Source organism: Nicrophorus vespilloides, unplaced genomic scaffold (assembly GCF_001412225.1).
Source record: "Nicrophorus vespilloides isolate i.1.1-1 unplaced genomic scaffold, Nicve_v1.0, whole genome shotgun sequence".
Lineage (NCBI taxonomy): Eukaryota > Metazoa > Arthropoda > Insecta > Coleoptera > Silphidae > Nicrophorus > Nicrophorus vespilloides.
In genome coordinates this window covers 1-17,343 of record NW_017097175.1, presented here as the reverse complement: position 1 = coordinate 17,343, position 17,343 = coordinate 1, and the positions used below count along the sequence as shown (strand labels likewise).

Here is a 17,343-nt window from a genome sequence, read left to right as displayed (position 1 = left end):
GAATCCAGCAAGTATAGATACATTTCTGTGCTCTTATCCGTTTTGCTGTAATACGCGTTCAAAGTTCGAAAAACGTTCGAAAAAGCAGTGTTTTCACATTTCATTGATTTACTATAATACATAGAATGAATGCAGAAGATGCATATGAAAGCTGAATGTTTGGGGAATCCAGCAAGTATAGATACATTTCTGTGCTCTTATCCGTTTTGCTGTAATACGAGTTCAAAGTTCGAAAAACTGACTAATCTTTAAATAAACATTCATTTTTATCAAAATTTAAAACGACTATTAAATAAGCAAATAATTAATCCTTAAATTGAAAAAAAACTCAAATTTGACGTTCTCAAACAACAATTTGACGACAGCTGTCAATTTTGACGTTTAATTAAGCGGGCGTTGTTTGCCAGACGACGTTTCTCTTCGCTTTCTTTCTTTTTTCTTTTCATTCATTATTTGCTCTTCCTTCCTTTATGTGAAATATTATTTACTTTTTTCCTGTTTTTTTTTTGCCCCCGACGAGGGTGGATTTGTGTTTATTCTTTTCTTCTGGGTATTTTTTCTTTTTTTGGGGGCAGGATTATTAGGTCGATTCTCTTTGCGATGAAAGTAAAGCCCGAAACGACGTCTGGCCTCGTCGGGATACACATCACATACAGTGGGGGAGGGCGAAGGCAGCTCTAAACCCCATAATCTAATGTCATCGAGACGTCTGCAGACTCACTCTCTATTTACAACTTTTGTTTCTCATTTTTTCTTACTCTTTTGCTGCGTCGTAATCCAATGAATTTTATAAGTAAGATAAAGAAACGTTAAATTTACCAAAAAAAAAATAAATAAATTTATATCTTTGTCGACTTGGAATGGTTTGGAGATTTTCCGTTTCATTTATTTAGTTTCGTTGACGCGGTGGATGCGCCGGGTTCGCGTTTCAGTAAACGCGATTATCCATGATTCATACCGCTCATTGAAACTTTCAATTGCATCACTCACGATGTAATTGTAAACTGTCAGTTTAATTGTCAAATATTTTAGTTAATTCTTAAATGTGTCAGTTAATTGTCAAATCTGTCAATGTATAAATATTGATGAAAAGTGACAAGTGAAAAATTTAGGTTGTCAATATATAATTTTTATAATTAATAATAAAATGTATTGAAGGTATTTATGAAAACCGGAATTTCGTGAAAAGCGGAGGAATCGAAAGTCAAGCAGTCTGTGGAATTAGTGTCAATGTCAGAGTGAAAATGGGTTAAGGTTGTCGGTTGACAGGAGACAAAAGAGGATTTTAAAGAGTGAATGAGAGAGAGACGGAGAGATGGATTCACCGGTAATTTGGGGTGGAAGTGGAACGTGAGAGACGGCGGCGGTTATTAAATTCCTCCGAGTGTTTGTGTCTGATGAAAATGCGGCCCTCATCTTCGCATCGATTAGATTCGGACGAACGATACCTTCCTTCCTTCCTTCCTGCTTTCCATCCGAAGAAGGTGGAAGCACTTCCTTCCTTCCTGGTTTCATTACGATCGTTTTGGCCTCTCAACGCGCAACATTCTTCACGTGAAACGCATCGGATTATGAAAGGAGAGTGAGTGAAGTCTTCTCGACACACCACAACCCTTGAAATGTCATCTGTGACATCTCCAATTAGACACGAGAAGATGATACATGACACTTGGCCCCAATGTCCAATGTTTCTTCATTGCATTTACATCTGCTAATTCTATTTGCGAATACGACGACAATCGATACACCAGTTTTGTTTCTTGTTCTGCTTCTATTACAAACACACATTCTTTTTTTTTGTTATTTTCCCATTCTATTTCCTTCCGTCTCTGATTGGATTAACAGACGTACACGTTCTAATGCAATTTGTCGAGTAGGCCATGAACAACATACAGACAACCACCAAAAAAAAAACACACACACGCATCAAATGACGAAATGAAATTTTGACATTAATTAAAATAATTATGTCAATGTCAATTGAAATTAATTGAAGTCTTCTAAAACTATAACAGCTTCTATTTTACGTTTCAATACTTTTAATATATAGTTTAATTAATAAACTAGTGTTGTTAACTTTTCGCATTATAACAGTAATAATAATAAATTTTTAAAAAAACCTTATTTTGGTTTATAATTCAATATATGATAATTTGTTTTGGTTACCTAAGAAAAGTTTGAAAAGTAAATCCATTTCCTATCGGCCGTCGCTTCTTCCTTCCTTTGGATTTCCTTTTTGTTTTCTTCTTTTGTTTATTTATACTTTGTTTGTTTTGTTGATGTTGTTGTTGTTATTGTTATTCTGTCACCATCACGACCACAGCATCTTTACCATCACCAACACGACGAAAACAACAGTAACAACAATTGAGCGATTGAATTTAGTGTCTGCGCGTATCTCCATGGTCGTTCCTACAAAATTTGTTGTACACTTTTGTATTCAGTCGTGATTCGAGGCGAAACGCATTGCGTATCGTCGTCGCGACGGCGTCGTACTAAAGGCAGGAACCGGCGCGCACCGCCACACGACGCTCCGTGAGAATTTCCCGGAAAACTGGACTGGACGACGACGCGCATGCACGGACGCTCCAAAAACAACAACAACAACAACAAAAGTATACACACTTTTCTTTTGTTTTCCCTTTTTTTTTCTCTCTCTTTTTCTGTTTGTTTGTTCTAACGGATCAAGGAAGCTGCTTCTTCATTTATTCATCACAATCTTTTCTGCTTGAATTATCATATTTTTTGTCTTGTTGTTTTTCATTTTCATCTTAATTTCTTTTGCTTTTAAAATTATAATACATGATTTATACATCAAATCCATTATTCATTTTCTTCTTTCTCATCATTACAAATTAATTACATTTTTTTTTTTTGAAAGAATCAAATCAATATTTGGCTCTTTTTTTTTTCCCCAATTTTCATTATTTCTTCGCATAAATACGAAATTGCCTTCTTCGAATCTTTAACAATTCCATTAAAACTTTTTTTTTTATTGAAAACCAAAAGTTAAGTTCGAATTCTTGTTAATTGAATTCTTGAATCGACTCATTAATTAAGGGTTCGAAAGTCGCACGCGATTCCAATCGAACTAAAACTTAAATCCGATTGACGTGCATCGACTTGTCCGAGGATTAATAACGTCCGATTGCTCATCTGCATTACCACCGAATACAAGCTTCTAATTGAAACACCCCCCACCACCCCTAAAACGTCCTCTCTCTCTTTCTCTCTCTTTCTATCTCCCCCAACGCCACCCATCTTCGGTAAAACCCAAGTAATGCGAAAGGGGGGGGGATCAGTCGGTTGGTCGATCTGTAATGCGATTACGATGTTTTACTGTCTTGCATCGACTGATTCTTCTTTGTTTTTTTTTTGTTTTCTTGGGATTGTTTTTATCTATTTTGTTGGTATGTTTCTCTCGTTCAAATCACGACTGAAATCGATCCTCTTTCTCTCTCTCTCTCTCTCTCATCCATCCGGATTTACTTCCAAATTGGCTTCATACATGTCCGTTCAAATATTCAGAGACACTGCGAAACGACGCTGAATTTTTCAGCGATTCACGCAATCCTCTTTCTATCTCTCTCTCTCTCTCTCTCACACCCATCAATCACAGCTCGCTTTTCGTTCATTTCATACACACTCTATTTTTAGAGCCACATTGATCATTTCACCGTTGTTATTCTTCTGTTAATATATCATACAAAATATTTTGTTTTAGTCATGCAACGTCGTATTATAATAACAATATTTGAATTAATATTGAAATATGATTAATTTAATCATATTTCAATTATGTTAGTGTAAGTGTGAAACGTTTAAAAAAAAGTTTACATAACTTAGAATAATGTGATAGGCAACCAAACGATCATTTTTTTTTTTGCGGATGTTACGTAATGTGCACAGCGCCGGATTAAGGGTAGATTATTAATTTAATGAAACTCACTCAGAAAAATCTTCATCGTTGTCGCAAAGAATCTGTAACAATAAAAAAAACAATTAATAACAGACTTTTCGACTTTTTAATATAATTAACAATAATCATTTCCCGACAAACAGTGACATCTCACGGCGTTTCACATGAATGACTGTAAATTAATGGTGGATCGTTATAGGCAACCCAATATACAGAAAATTCAAATATTGTTTGCTTTCGAATAATCCTGAAATCTTTACAATACAAGTTGAACTTACAAATTAAACCTATTGCGTTTACAGTTAAATTCCTATCATTCGGATACATCGACTTTCGGAAAGTGCATTTTGCAAAGTCAGCTGTGAATTAAAAAAATAATAATGCACAAAGCAGTGCAATTCTCTTGTTGGTGCTAAGCAAAAATTTAAATATTGTTTAATAACACACTTTTCGACTTTTGTAATATAATTAACAATAATATTGATCATTTCCCGACAAACAGTGACACCTCACGGCGTTTCCCATGAATGACTGTAAATTAATGGTGGATCGTTGTAGGCAACCCAATATACATAAAATTCAAATATTGTTAACTTTCGAATAATCCTGAAATCGTTACAAAACAAGTTGAACTTACAAATTAAACTTATTGCGTTTACAGTTAAATTCCTATCATTCGGATACATCGACTATCGGAAAGTGTATTTTGCAAAGTCAGCTGTGAATTAAACAAAAAAAAAATGCACAAAGCAGTGCAATTCTTTTGTTGGTGCTAAGCAAAAATGTAAGTATTGTTTGGAATGAATTTGCTGATGTGAATTGATTCGTTTTGATTTGAAAGGCCTTACAAAGCCCCCATGAAGTTGGTGACATGCCCATTCAACAAGTGTCACATCTTCAGCCAGGACAGGCTGCAGCCTCACATCATCAAGTGCGAGAGGAAATATCCGAATCACTTCATCTGTCCATTCTATAACCTGCACAGGTTCATGGATGAGAAAGATTACAAGGAGCACGTGCTGCAATGCGACAAGAAGAAGCTGATCGAACCGTGGCTGTACACGAAGGTCACAAGGAACCCTGTGCAGCTCGACATTCCAGACAATTTCCATCATACGGGAAACTGGGAGGACTAAGATTATTAGAATAATAAGTTTATGAACAATTGATTAAATTGATTTGAGTCAAAGCTGCCTTGTTATTGTTTTAACGAAGGGTCGTCTCGACCTCCGCTGAGGGCCTCCAAATGTGTTTCAGTTTTGTTATTTTTAGATGGGTTTCGTAAACCCCGCAAAGCTTTTTCTTCTATTCCAATTCATAGATACATACATATGCAGTTATGTGTTGTGAATCAGCTGTTTGAAGCGTTCGCTTTCTATTTTCGGTGTTGCGTATCATCAAGTTGGTATTATTGTATTTATTTTTAGTAACTTTTGTTTTTCTTCCCATCTCCCAGCGATCATTCCAATTCTCCTACTGTGCGAACTCCTGCAGACTTCAGTTCATTGTAAAAAGTTGTGTGCATGGCAGAGGAAGGTGGTGCGCGATATTTACAGTGAAAAAAAGACAGACTGCTGCTACTACTATTGTTCAAAGCAAGTTTGTTTTCTCGTTGTTGTTGTTGTTGTTGTGATATAGTGACTGATATTTGAGAAGTGACGATGATCATCGAAGATCCGGACGCGTTCAAGACTTGGCTCACAGCCGTCCTGAAACCTATGTAAGTATATCTATATATATACGATGCGAAGCTACTTTCACCTTTCATATATACACACACACATACATGTATATATATGTATATGTAATTAATATTATTTTTCACTATATTTAATCTCGTTATCTTTTCTGTGCAGCTGCGAGGCCGATCCTTCAGCGCTCGCCAAGTATGTGATAGCACTGGTGAAGAAGGACAAATCACCGGAGGTGCTCAGACAGAGCATGGTCAATCAGCTGGAGGTGTTCCTTCAAAAGGAAACCGAACCATTTGTGACACAGCTGTTCAAGACATTGGAGACACAGGATTACATCAATTCAGTGATACCGAACGCGAATCCACCGAATCCAAATATGAACCTGAAGCTGACTGAGGTGGCCACAGTCACGCCACCCGCAAAGGTGGTGGCGAAAGCTTTGCCTATCATACCGGTCAGTGAAATCGCTGCAAATCTAACAGAGACCCTCAATGGAAAGGGCATCATCAAAGATGCCAAGGAACTCGAGAAGAAGGATGTTAAAAAAGAGGTAACACATTGTGTTTCTTGATAACATTGTTTGGCAACGGTAACTTTGTGTTATATTTGTGTAATGATGATGTTTATTGCTGTAGGAGGAGAAACCGTTGAGGAGGAGGTCGAGACACAGATCGTTGTCAAGGAATAGGAGTCGATCTAGGTCTTGGGATAGGACGAGAAGGTCGAGGTCGAGAGATAAATCGAGGGAGAGGGATAGATTGGACAGGGATAAACGTGAGCGCGTCAGATCGTGGAGGAACAAATCCCCGCCGAGGCGATACGATCGTCGCAGGTCTGTGTCTCCTGGTGGCAGACCGAGATCGCGTTCCCGCAGCCCCAGGCACAATTATAGGTAAGCATTTTATTGTTATTATTTTCTTTTGGTTTTTTTGTATTTGCTCTCCTTGGTTTCGTTATCGATTATGTAAATAATGTTATTTATAGTGCTCTTCCGCATAGGGGTAGATACAGGAACAGATCACCTCCGTTGCGGTCGACCAGTCGAAGCAGGTCGCGTTCTCTGGAGAGACGCGACCGCAAAGAGATGAAGGATCGCGAGACGGCGCAATCCGGTGCAGGAACGCCCACCCAGGACAGCAATCACGCAGTCGACATGGACCTGAGACTTACGCAATCGGTGCAGTCGGCGGTGGTGGTGCAACCTCCGCCGCCCGCGAACAGACCGCCCGGCGTGCCGCTTCCGTCCGTCGATGGAAGCCGTCGATGCAGAGATTACGACGAAAAAGGTTTCTGCATGCGTGGCGAGATGTGCCCCTACGATCACGGTGTTGATCCCGTCGTGCTGGAGGATTCGACGCTCAGCCGCGTTCTGTACGCCCCGAACGGCACCGGAGACAACATGCTCGTGCCGCCACCGTCCATCGTCATTCCCGGTCCCAATCCCATAATGCACATGAGGCCCAATCTCCCTGCAGAGTACAATCCGCAGGCGCCGCAAATGTGGCATCATCGGCCACCCAATTTCCGCGGAGGTCATCGCGGCGGTGGAATGAACTCCGGTCCACCGAGGGTTCCCCCGATGGGTTTCAACCCGCAGAACGGTCCTCCACTGCCCAATATCCAGCAGCGCGAATTGATCTCAGTCCCTGTCCTTGATAGCGGCAACCAGCAGGACAACTACGGCGGCGGTGGCGGTGGCTACCAGCAACAGCAGCAGCAGAACAACGGTCCGCCGCCACAGAACAGCGGCAACACTTACATTCAGGATCAGCAACAACCCGGTGGTTTTAAGAAGAAACCGTTCGATTACAATCGCTTGGGTCCGCGCCAGAAGAATCCCTCCAACTGCTCGTTGGAGTTGAAGAAAGTGCCGACCGGTTTGAACAACATCACTCACCTGAACAACCATTTCCATCGTTTCGGCAAGATCGTCAACATCCAGGTCAGCTACGACGGTGATCCTGAGGCGGCGATCGTTACGTTTTCTAGTCACGCGGAGGCGAACGTCGCCTACCGCAGCACCGAGGCCGTCCTCAACAATCGCTTCATCAAGGTGTTCTGGCACACCGGCAACGCAGACAGCAGCCGGCAGGAGAACGTTCCTCCCAGACCGATCAAGGAAAGGCTCGGCGGTCAATCCGGGCCTGGTGGCAGCATGCTTCATCATTCGATCGGCAACGTTGCACCGAACGCCAACAAAGTGCTTAATTTGGTGCAACCGAAGGCCAACCAAGACATCAAGGGCGGCAGCGCCGATGCCGTCGAAGACGATCCCGAGAAGATCAAGGAGCTGGAAGCCAAAAAGGAAGAGATGAAAGGTAATTACTATATCATTATATTTATTTCCTTTGATTTAATTATTTATTTGATTAAATATAAATAGCACAAGCTTCTCTGGCCATAAAGAAAGGTCAAGAGTTGTTGGCGGCCAAAGAGAAGATGAAGAAGAATCAGGAGCAGAAACTGAAGGAAGCCGTGAAGCTGACGGCCAACCTGAGGCGGCGAAAGCAAGAGCTTCTGGAAAAACAGTTGGCGCAGCAAAAACTTCTCATCGAAAAACTTGAAAAATGTAAGTGTTTTTATTTATTGCACGCGATCTTTTCGTAACTGTAATAGTACTGCTGCGTAATGTTCGGGTCCTTTTGCTGCGTGCACTTCTTCGGGAAGCGCTCCTGCTCTATGCAGACGGGCATCCGATCACCGCAACTGTTGTCGGCGAATTGCACGTCGTTCTTGTACTTTTCCGCCCACGTCAGTATCTTATTGTAGCAAGCGCACTTCCACGGATTCGCGTGTACGGAAACCTTGCCGAATTGCACGTGCGACATCGTCTCTTCGAGTAGATAATTCAGATGGTTGTTGTTCAGCCTCAGGTCGATCTTGCTCTTTGCGAACGACGCCGTCATCTGTCTGTACAGCTCAGCGATGTAGTTGTGACTCAGGTCGAGCGTCTGTAGGCTTGTCACCTCCTCGAACGATTGCGGATGCAACGATCTCAGCTGGTTGTTATTTAGGAGGAGTGTCGTCAGTTTATTGAGTCCCTTGAACGACGACCGCGCGAAATACTTGAACTTGTTGTGACTCAGATCGATCGTCTCTATGGTTTCGCTCGAAGGTTTGAACCAGCTGGGGTAGTAGTGTGTGAGCTTGTTTCTGTTGAGGTTGACGGTGACCAGATTATTGCTGTCCCGGAAGGCGTCGTGTTGTACGTTTTTCAGATGATTCTCTGTAATAAACTCATTACTAATCAACGCCATCCTCTCTCGGTTTTATTTATTTCTATATCATTTACCTGACAAATCGATGTGCTGGATGCTCGTTAAATTGGCGAACGCAAGTTCAGGCACAATCTCGAAATTGTTTCGCTTGAGTAGGAGCGTCTTGATGTTGGGGAGATTCAGCAGGATGTTGCGATCGATGTGGAATATCTTGCAGTCCACCATCGCGACCTTCTTCAGCGTGTCGATGTCGCGGAATGCTCCAGTCTTCACCGAAGGCACCTCTTTCCCTTTGACCTCGATTTCGATGGCGTTCTGCAACTCGGATCCGGCGCATTGATTCAGTAGGATGCGTTTCTGATCTTGTGCATAGGTCACCACCGCTTCCGTGTGTATGAATGTCTTTAGGCATTCTTTATCTGCGTCGCACAACAACACGAGACTCGCTGCTGCAAGCATCAAGCGCACCGCACCGAACAACATCTCGCCGATGAATGAACCGAAAAACCTTTGACCAAGGTTATCCAAGCTACAGCAAAATAACTTTTTATCCCTCCTCCTCCTCTCTTACTGGAATTGGAAATGTTGTTGTGCTATTATTTTTTTGCCGGAATTTTCTCATGATCTATCGTTGCATCATTAAATGAATACAGTTTCTCAATGTAAATGTTGTTTGCTATTATTTTTAGGTTCGCAAGGCTCGCAAAGAGATTTGCTTATGCAAACAATAAAGAAGTCGCAGGATTCCATCGAGGTAATACGAAAAGATATCTCCATCTGCTTTAAGACTGCCGCGGGCGTTGGTGGTACACCGACATCGCCGTCGGCGACGTCTACAGCTATGCTCCGCAAAACGAAGGAGGAAGTGCAGAAGGAAGTGTTGGATGCCGAATTGGATTTGATCAGCAAGCAGGCGGAGGGTGTCGACGTAACGGAGTTACAGAAGAAGATACACGATATGAAGGCGAAGATACCGACGCTTCTTTCGTCGTCGGTAGCTGCGCCGGCGATACGTGGTAGCTGGACTCGCGGTCGGGCTCGCTTCAATCCAATCGGACGTCACTTGCTCACCAAGAACAATCTGCTCAAGGATCGCATGAAGCTGAAGAGTCCCAGCAAGACGACCGGCAGCAGTTCGACGTCCCAGCAGACTCACGCCGTAGATCACAGACCCACGAGGATACTCGTCTCCGGTTACGAGAGTGACGAACAGGAGAGCGTGCTCACGCACTTCGGACAGTTCGGAGAGATCGTCGAATACGTGAGCGATGCTTCCACGCCGAGCGTCGTGCTCAATTACAAGACGCGCAAGGAGGCAGAGTTCGCCGTCGTCAAAGGAAAACATTTTCAGGTAAATACAACTTAAACCTGTTCACTTCATACTTAAAATGGATTTTACAAACATTTATGTAAATGGAAAGTCCATACACTGTATGGACTTTCCATTTGGTAATTCAGTATTGGATAACAGTAATTGATGATGATTGTTATTGTTATTTCCAGGATCGTACTCTATCTGTAACCTGGTGCAACAACGCGCAGCTGAACACGCTGTCGAGAAGCTCCAGTCGCACAGTGCTGATCAACGAGTCCGAGGAACAACACCTTATCGATTCGGCGCTCTTGGACGGAGATGAAGATATTGGAACCGTATTGCCGGAAGAAGTGCTCCTGCAGGACGACGAGGAAGAGGAGGAGGAGAACGAGGATCGCTCATGGAGACGATAGTAGTAGTGACCGCCGCCGGACAAGGACGATATCATCGTTCTGCTCTCGACGATCAAGAAGATAGGAGGCCACGTCAAAAAGAAGAGGATGGAACTTACGATGAACTATCATCATCATTACTCTACGCGCGCGACCACATCCCCTCTTGCACTTATTTTCATATCTCAAAGAGTATGAAGAATTTTCATTTCATTTATTATTTCACTTTGTACGTGTTTTTCCGATCCTCATCCACTTGACAAACATCTTGTTGTGTTGTAGTAGACTGTACATATTTCCAAAGTTATCGGAGTCGTCGCTCCGCCCACCCCACGCCCCATTCCTGAGACCATCCGCCAATAGGAAACAGTTTATGTGAACTGGAGATATGCGCAGGCCACGCCCACTCCAAAATTAATTAATTTATATATATATAATATGAAAAGTTATGACTTTAAATTGCCATATGAAACTGTTTGTGATGATTTTTTTTTCTTTGGGACCGCCTGCGAATATCCTCGAGTACACCCACCTTTTCAAATCTTATTATAATTACTAATCTTTATTTTCTTTTATCTCTCTCTATCTCTTCATGCATTATTATTATTATTATTTTCTTTCTTTGTTGAACTTATGTAATGGATTTTTTTGATTTTTTTCTCTCTTTTTGTTTTATAAAAGAAAACAAAACGATAATTATAAGATTTATGAAAGTTTCGAAAAAAAAAACAATTGAATATTGAGTGTCCCACCAAAAAAAAAAAACAAAAAAAAAATGAAAAGAGGAAAAAAAAGAACAGTTTACGAAGACTTGAAAAAACAAAGAGCAAACTGAAAGAAAAAAAGAGCTAAAAAGAAAAGATGATCTAAATAAAAGAATAAACAAATTTTAAGAAAAACATACACAAAAAAAAAATGATTGAAGACACGAGGGGCACCAAAAAAAATAACGATAATTGATATAAAAAAAAAATTAAGCGCAGGAAAAAAGAAATGACTGTGAAAAAATAAATGAAAATGATGGATGGAGGAGGGAGGATGAGTTTTTGGGGGAACGGAATGTTCGGAAAACTGCAAAGTCGAAGACGTCGGTGGTAAGTTCCAAAAAACGAAGAAGGTAAGATTTATTTGACTAAAATTAATTAATCGAGAAACACGGCAGTGATTGAGCTTCGGTGTTGTTAATTAATTTTGGAATTACTTTACAAAATAGTTGATTTAATTGTAATTTGTGTCGAAAAAACAAAAATGATTGTGTAATAGTGTGTGTAATTTTGTATAGTCGAACCGAATTACGCGGTGTGTGGCATTCGGCGCGCATTGTATAACGTTTCTTTGTCCCGCGTAACTCTTAAAACAAACTTATTTGTCGGAGCAATTAACGTTGGGCTATAACTGTTCTGCGAGCTCTTTTATAAATTAAGCGGAGAAGAATGGAGCAAAGGCCACACGCATGCAACATGATGATCACGATGAAGCATCTGGTGTTCCTACTAATGATGATGATGGTACAATCCGAACATTCCATCGAGAAAAGGTACCTGCTCTTTCCCACGAACACGATCGTCCAGGTACGTCCAAAGTATACACACCACTTGCATATTTCCTGTGATCTGATCTGAGCGATGTTTGAAGTTGTCATACGGAATCTCGGTGCCTGCGATTCTTCCGACCAGATCCATTGCAATCAGCTGGACGTTTCAGCACAACTACGCCCTGCCGCACAACATCAGCAACTTCGAACCGTGGCTGGCGAGGCAAGGCGAGATCTCCGGCTTCGACTTGGACAGAGTCTCCTTCTACGAATACGCCATCAGCGGACTGGATAGGTAATCTGTAATTTAAGAAGAGACTTGGTGTAAGTGTGTGTGATCGTCGTGCTTTGCAGTTTCGGTTTCGACGGAGAGGCCTGCCTGCTGCGTGCCATCTGCGAGCTCTCCGAGATTCCGATGCAGCTGGACCATCGAGACAACCTCTTGGAGCAAATTACTCACTACATACTTACGTAAGTCTACATTTTCTTCGTTTTCAACTTGTATTATTATTATTATTGTTATTTCCTCTTCCAGTCCATCTATTGACTTGAGCGGAGGCGGAGGCGGCCACAACACCAGCGACAGCAACACTTTGGCGAACAGAGTCATCGTCGCCGAGAAGTTGGGGAAGGCCGCAGGAAACTGCGACAAGATATTCCCCACCTGTGATATTAGCATAATGGATATTTTTACTAATAAAATAAACACTTGACAGAAACAATTTGAAATCATTTTCAATTCCTGAACGGGATTTGTTCATCCAGCAAAACAAATACAAGCATACTTGACAAACAAATTAGATTAGTTTCGTGAACCTATACTAATTGAAGTCAAAGCACTAAAGTTGATAATCAAGAAGGCTTTTGTTTGTTTTAAATGGATTCCCAACAAATGTCAAAATAATATAGGAATAATTGCAAAATTATCATTGCGTATATTTCCGATGATAGTTTTGCAATTAAATATGAATTATACGAAATGTACATGTTGGTTTTACTTACCATGAGGATTCTGTCTGAAGAAATTGATTGGAAAACTTGAGATTTTCAGGAGCGTCTTTTTTTGAACAGTCGCGTCTCTATATAATGGCGGATGCGTCTCTTCGGACCAATGGGAAAGTTGAGAACATTTTCAAATGTTTAAAAAGTTGAACGCATCGACGTTGCCACATATTACGCGTTAAGTTCGATTAAAGTTAAATAAGAAGAAGAAAAGTAAATTTTTATAGACTGGAATAGTTCGTAGTTAAGGAACAAATCGATTAAAATTAGAATATTAATAAATTATTGATTAGAAATTGTGTTTTTTTTATATTTAAAGTGATTATGTAAGTTTTTTTTTTAAAAAAACTTTCTATTAAAATAGGTGCGTCGAGTGAGATTATAATTAAATATTAGTAATTGTGCTGGAATCAATCCGATGGATCCGAAAATAGAGTAATTGGATTGATGTGAAGTTAGCGGCGCATGAGTAAAGATTGCGCAACAGACAGAGTCATCTGCTGTCAGTGCGGGTGCAGATGTGACAACCCCCCCATGTAGTAGAAAATTCGCCAATTTTTTTTTTCCGTTGCCAATTTGAAGTTTTCGGTCAAACGCCAACCGAAAGATCTGATGCGAATGATGTAAATTTTATGTACGTGCACACGCAATAAAAACACTCACACACACACACCAAAAAAAATCAAAAGAAGAGAAGAGGTAATATCCAATTGGAACGTAAGAGATATTTAGGGGAAAAAATTCAATTCAGCAGACATGGGAATCGTGCACGCCAAGGTAATGCAATACTAGTATTATTAATATAACATTCTGATTAACACGTTAGTTCCTTTTTGTAGGATCTCTCCGAATCATCCAAGTATCAAGCTACCAAGACCATTCCCAAGGTGAACATCAACTATGAGGAATGCGAGGAGACCAAAGAGCTCGAACTCAATGTTCCGGTGATTATTTCATTGTTGATCTGTTTTCATGTTTGTTTACATTTTTTTTGTTGTTTTCTCTAGGCCAGGGTAGATAAGATTCATGTGGAGGGTTTGGGAAGGACGAAGAACGACATTGTGGAGGATGCTCTGAAAGATATCTTCACCGCAAACACCTTTCAGGAGGTGCTCCACAAAACGCACACTGTACGTTGACTGTTTGCGTTGTGTAATTTCGGTTGATGTCATTTCTTTTTTAGGCCAGACAGAAATTGAATTCGTTGAGTCTATTTAGGAACGTCTCCGTGCATATTGACGTGAGCAAAGGGTCGAAGGCCACCAAGGACGGACTCGAGGTGACGTTTCAGGTGAAGGAGTTGAAGAGGGTCGTGGGGGGCGTCAACACGCAGATCGGTAACAACAATGAGGGATCTCTGGTCGTCGGTTTGAAAGCCCCGAACGTTTTCGGTCGCGGCGAAAGGCTGCAAACCGAGTACAGGTGAGGAAATTGCATTGTATTTGACTAAATTTACACTCACGCGTGAATCGTTTTTTTGCAGTTACGGTTCGAGGAGGAGTAACAACTACAGCGTGAACTTTATTAAGCCGTTCATGGGGAAGAGGAATCCGGTGTTCACTGCGGGCGTTTATCAGCACACTTCGGAGTGGCCTTCTTCGGGGTATAAGCAGCTGGAGAGGGGCGGACTCTTGGATTTCGGTTTCAATTCGCACCATTTGGTAACCACCAATCATAATCGTTCAAATGGATGATAACGCCCTCCTTTGTTTGCAGCTGAAACACAACCTCCAATACGATGCGTGCATCAGGGATATGGGCGTGATCAGCAGGAATTCGTCTTTCGATGTACGCGAGCAGTCTGGGAGCACGCTGAAGTCGGCGCTGAGGCACATCCTCACCATCGATCTGCGAGACGAGCCGATTTTCCCGTCGTGCGGCAGTCTGCTGCAGCTCACGAGCGAATTCGCCGGCGTCGGCGGAGACGTCGGCTTCCTGAAGAACGACTTTTACCTGCAGGCCAATTACTCGCTGATGGAAGACTTTGTAATTGCTTTGTATTTGTTGTTCCACTTGTTAATCCGTTTTGTTTTCACAGGTGTTGCAAGGGACTTTGTCTGGAGGATTCATGCACGAGATCGGAGACGAGAAAAAGATCAACCTGTGCGACATGTACTACCTGGGCGGTCCTCTCTCGTTGAGGGGATTCAAGACGCGCGGCGTCGGGCCGCAGTCGGACGGAGATGCTCTCGGTTCCCTGTGCTACTTCAGCGGCGGTCTCCATCTGTACACTCCGCTGCCGTTCAGGCCCGGAAAAGGTGGTTTCGGTGAGCTCTTCCGCACGCATCTGTTCGTGAACGCCGGCAACGTGGCGGACACCAAGTCCGAGGATGTCGTCGAGCAGCTGAAGAACAATCTGCGCGTTTCGTCCGGCATCGGCGTTGCCATAAGATTGGGACAGATGGCGCGCGTCGAGATCAACTACTGTTTCCCGCACAAATTCGAGCAAGACGATAGGGTGCAGGAGGGCATTCAGTTCGGCGTCGGCGTGCAATTCGTATGATAGTGAATCATCTTCGTCGTCTTCGAAGATGCAAAGACGGAGGGAGGGAGGGAAAATGATGAATGTGTCTTCTTGGTTTGTGTTTCGTGCATTTAAGCAAATTGTTTTCTTTATTTTTTATTTGATTGTAGTCGATCATGGAAAATATATATAATATATATGATGATGATGATGTTATTGTGTTCTTGTAAAAATCAATATTTTTCTTGCCCATCTTAAGAACGAAGAGTAGTTTCTATCACATGTATGTATTCTGTACTTAAGATATTGTAAGAAGATGATTTTGATCATAATCGTATTATCACTACAACTGTGTACATAGGCTAACTAAATGAATGATTGCACTCCAATGGAATTCAATAAATTATATTCAACTGTTTGCTTTCTTTTGTTTATTTTCCAAAGCCTTACATATGATGGATTGTTGTTGTTTGGTTTTAATTAAGGTTTACCTTCATTATAATTAACGTCATTTATTTGTAATCAATTTAATTTCGATAATATTATTATTATTATCTCCCATATCCATTCGAACATCGCTTGTTGTACAGAAAGAAGTCCTCCCCACCGGAAATTCCACTCTACATTCGTACACTTAACTATAAATCGTTCCACTCATTCGACATTCACGTTCAAGCATTTACACATATGTTTATATAAAATATATAATCTCTAGCGAAATATGGGAATAACTTCTAACTTAATATTAGTCATTTGTAAATATATATATGTATATAATATAAACAGTGGGCTAAAGATACAAAAAAAAAGAAAAAAAAAACATTAAGTAAATAGAAAATAAGCTAATTCTTTAGTTTTACATGAATCGAGAGCACAAATTGATTCAAAGAGACAAAACAACAACATAAAATTTCGTAATTCACAAATAACTACGAATAATAATAATTCTCATCGTCGTCGATCAACATGAGCTCTTATGATTGTAACTGGGGGGAAAAATATGATTTGATCACACAATGTTGATCAACGAGAGAAGATGTTGTATATATAGATTACAAATATATATATAAAGTAAAAGTATAAAGCATGATTGGTTTTCGTTATTATTTACAGGATACAAAGTAAACTTATACTATAAATATTTATATAGTATTTATATTGACTATACTATCAACTATTACTATCATTACTACCATTGTTGATCATTAATCTCCTGAAACGAGAAAAATCTATATATGGATTGGTTTTAAGTGGATCTGTTTATTGTTGGTTTTTATTTTCAAAGAAAGGGTTTTTTTTTGCTCTCCTCCAATGTTACTGTTGGAATTTTATAATCAGGGATAACATGTGTGAGTGAATAAGTATATGTGTTTGTGTGTAGGAAGGATGAAGAATGAATAGAATTAGGCTGTGCCGCCACGTACCACGACTATGACGAGGTGATCTTCCTTGAGGGCGTCTTCTGGGAGGTTGAGGCAGGTGCGTTTGAGGAGTTCCGTGGAAAAGGGACATGGTGGGAAGGAGTAGAGGACGCCCGTCGCTTCCGTCTCTTTGTTCAGCAACGAGATAACACCGGCCGCCTCCTTTTGCTTCAGGTACGACACGAGGTTACGCAGTGGCCGCGTCTGCACGTTCACGTCGTCGTTGTTCACAGATGTCGTGGATCCGGCCATTCCCAAGAAGATGGCATGAGAACTGGCACTCGAGATGCGCTTCTGCACGTCCTCCAGCTTCGGCTGGTCCAAACGCAGACGCTGCGTGATCCGGAGCTGATGCTTTCCGTCCTCGTCCTTCATCAGACCGTC

At 41.3% G+C, this 17,343-nt stretch overlaps 5 protein-coding genes across 6 annotated transcripts; 4 read left to right on the top strand and 1 right to left on the bottom strand.

The window, feature by feature from the left end:
• The first annotated feature begins 4,522 nt into the window (after window positions 1–4,522).
• On the top strand, window positions 4,523–5,108 carry LOC108559301 (gametocyte-specific factor 1-like). The gene is made up of 2 exons (XM_017916537.1): window positions 4,523–4,703; window positions 4,761–5,108. Coding segments are annotated over exons 1-2 (297 nt in total). The 5' UTR covers window positions 4,523–4,701; the 3' UTR covers window positions 5,056–5,108.
• Window positions 5,109–5,373: 265 nt separating this feature from the next.
• Window positions 5,374–11,142, top strand: LOC108559302 (RNA-binding protein 26). Of its 2 annotated transcripts, none has more exons than XM_017916539.1 (7): window positions 5,374–5,639; window positions 5,776–6,163; window positions 6,249–6,505; window positions 6,613–7,931; window positions 7,997–8,182; window positions 9,521–10,182; window positions 10,335–11,142. In XM_017916539.1, the coding sequence occupies exons 1-7, from the start codon at window positions 5,581–5,583 to the stop codon at window positions 10,557–10,559; spliced, it is 3,096 nt and encodes a 1,031-aa protein (XP_017772028.1). In that variant the 5' UTR covers window positions 5,374–5,580; the 3' UTR covers window positions 10,560–11,142. The 2 variants fall into 2 exon arrangements, with proteins under 2 accessions (XP_017772028.1, XP_017772027.1); XM_017916538.1 differs by having other exon boundaries at window positions 6,598–7,931.
• On the bottom strand, window positions 8,103–9,470 carry LOC108559303 (phospholipase A2 inhibitor-like). Its single transcript, XM_017916540.1, has 2 exons — window positions 8,906–9,470; window positions 8,103–8,839 (listed from the first exon to the last, which is right to left on the bottom strand). The coding sequence occupies exons 1-2, from the start codon at window positions 9,312–9,314 to the stop codon at window positions 8,193–8,195; spliced, it is 1,056 nt and encodes a 351-aa protein (XP_017772029.1). The 5' UTR covers window positions 9,315–9,470; the 3' UTR covers window positions 8,103–8,192.
• A 364-nt stretch (window positions 11,143–11,506) lies between the features above and the next one.
• On the top strand, window positions 11,507–12,808 carry LOC108559300. The gene is made up of 4 exons (XM_017916536.1): window positions 11,507–12,109; window positions 12,174–12,367; window positions 12,427–12,543; window positions 12,608–12,808. The coding sequence occupies exons 1-4, from the start codon at window positions 11,972–11,974 to the stop codon at window positions 12,783–12,785; spliced, it is 627 nt and encodes a 208-aa protein (XP_017772025.1). The 5' UTR covers window positions 11,507–11,971; the 3' UTR covers window positions 12,786–12,808.
• A 726-nt stretch (window positions 12,809–13,534) lies between these two features.
• On the top strand, window positions 13,535–15,956 carry LOC108559304 (sorting and assembly machinery component 50 homolog B). The gene is made up of 7 exons (XM_017916541.1): window positions 13,535–13,851; window positions 13,914–14,018; window positions 14,082–14,204; window positions 14,258–14,496; window positions 14,558–14,735; window positions 14,791–15,060; window positions 15,113–15,956. The coding sequence occupies exons 1-7, from the start codon at window positions 13,831–13,833 to the stop codon at window positions 15,575–15,577; spliced, it is 1,401 nt and encodes a 466-aa protein (XP_017772030.1). The 5' UTR covers window positions 13,535–13,830; the 3' UTR covers window positions 15,578–15,956.
• Window positions 15,957–17,343: the final 1,387 nt, after the last annotated feature.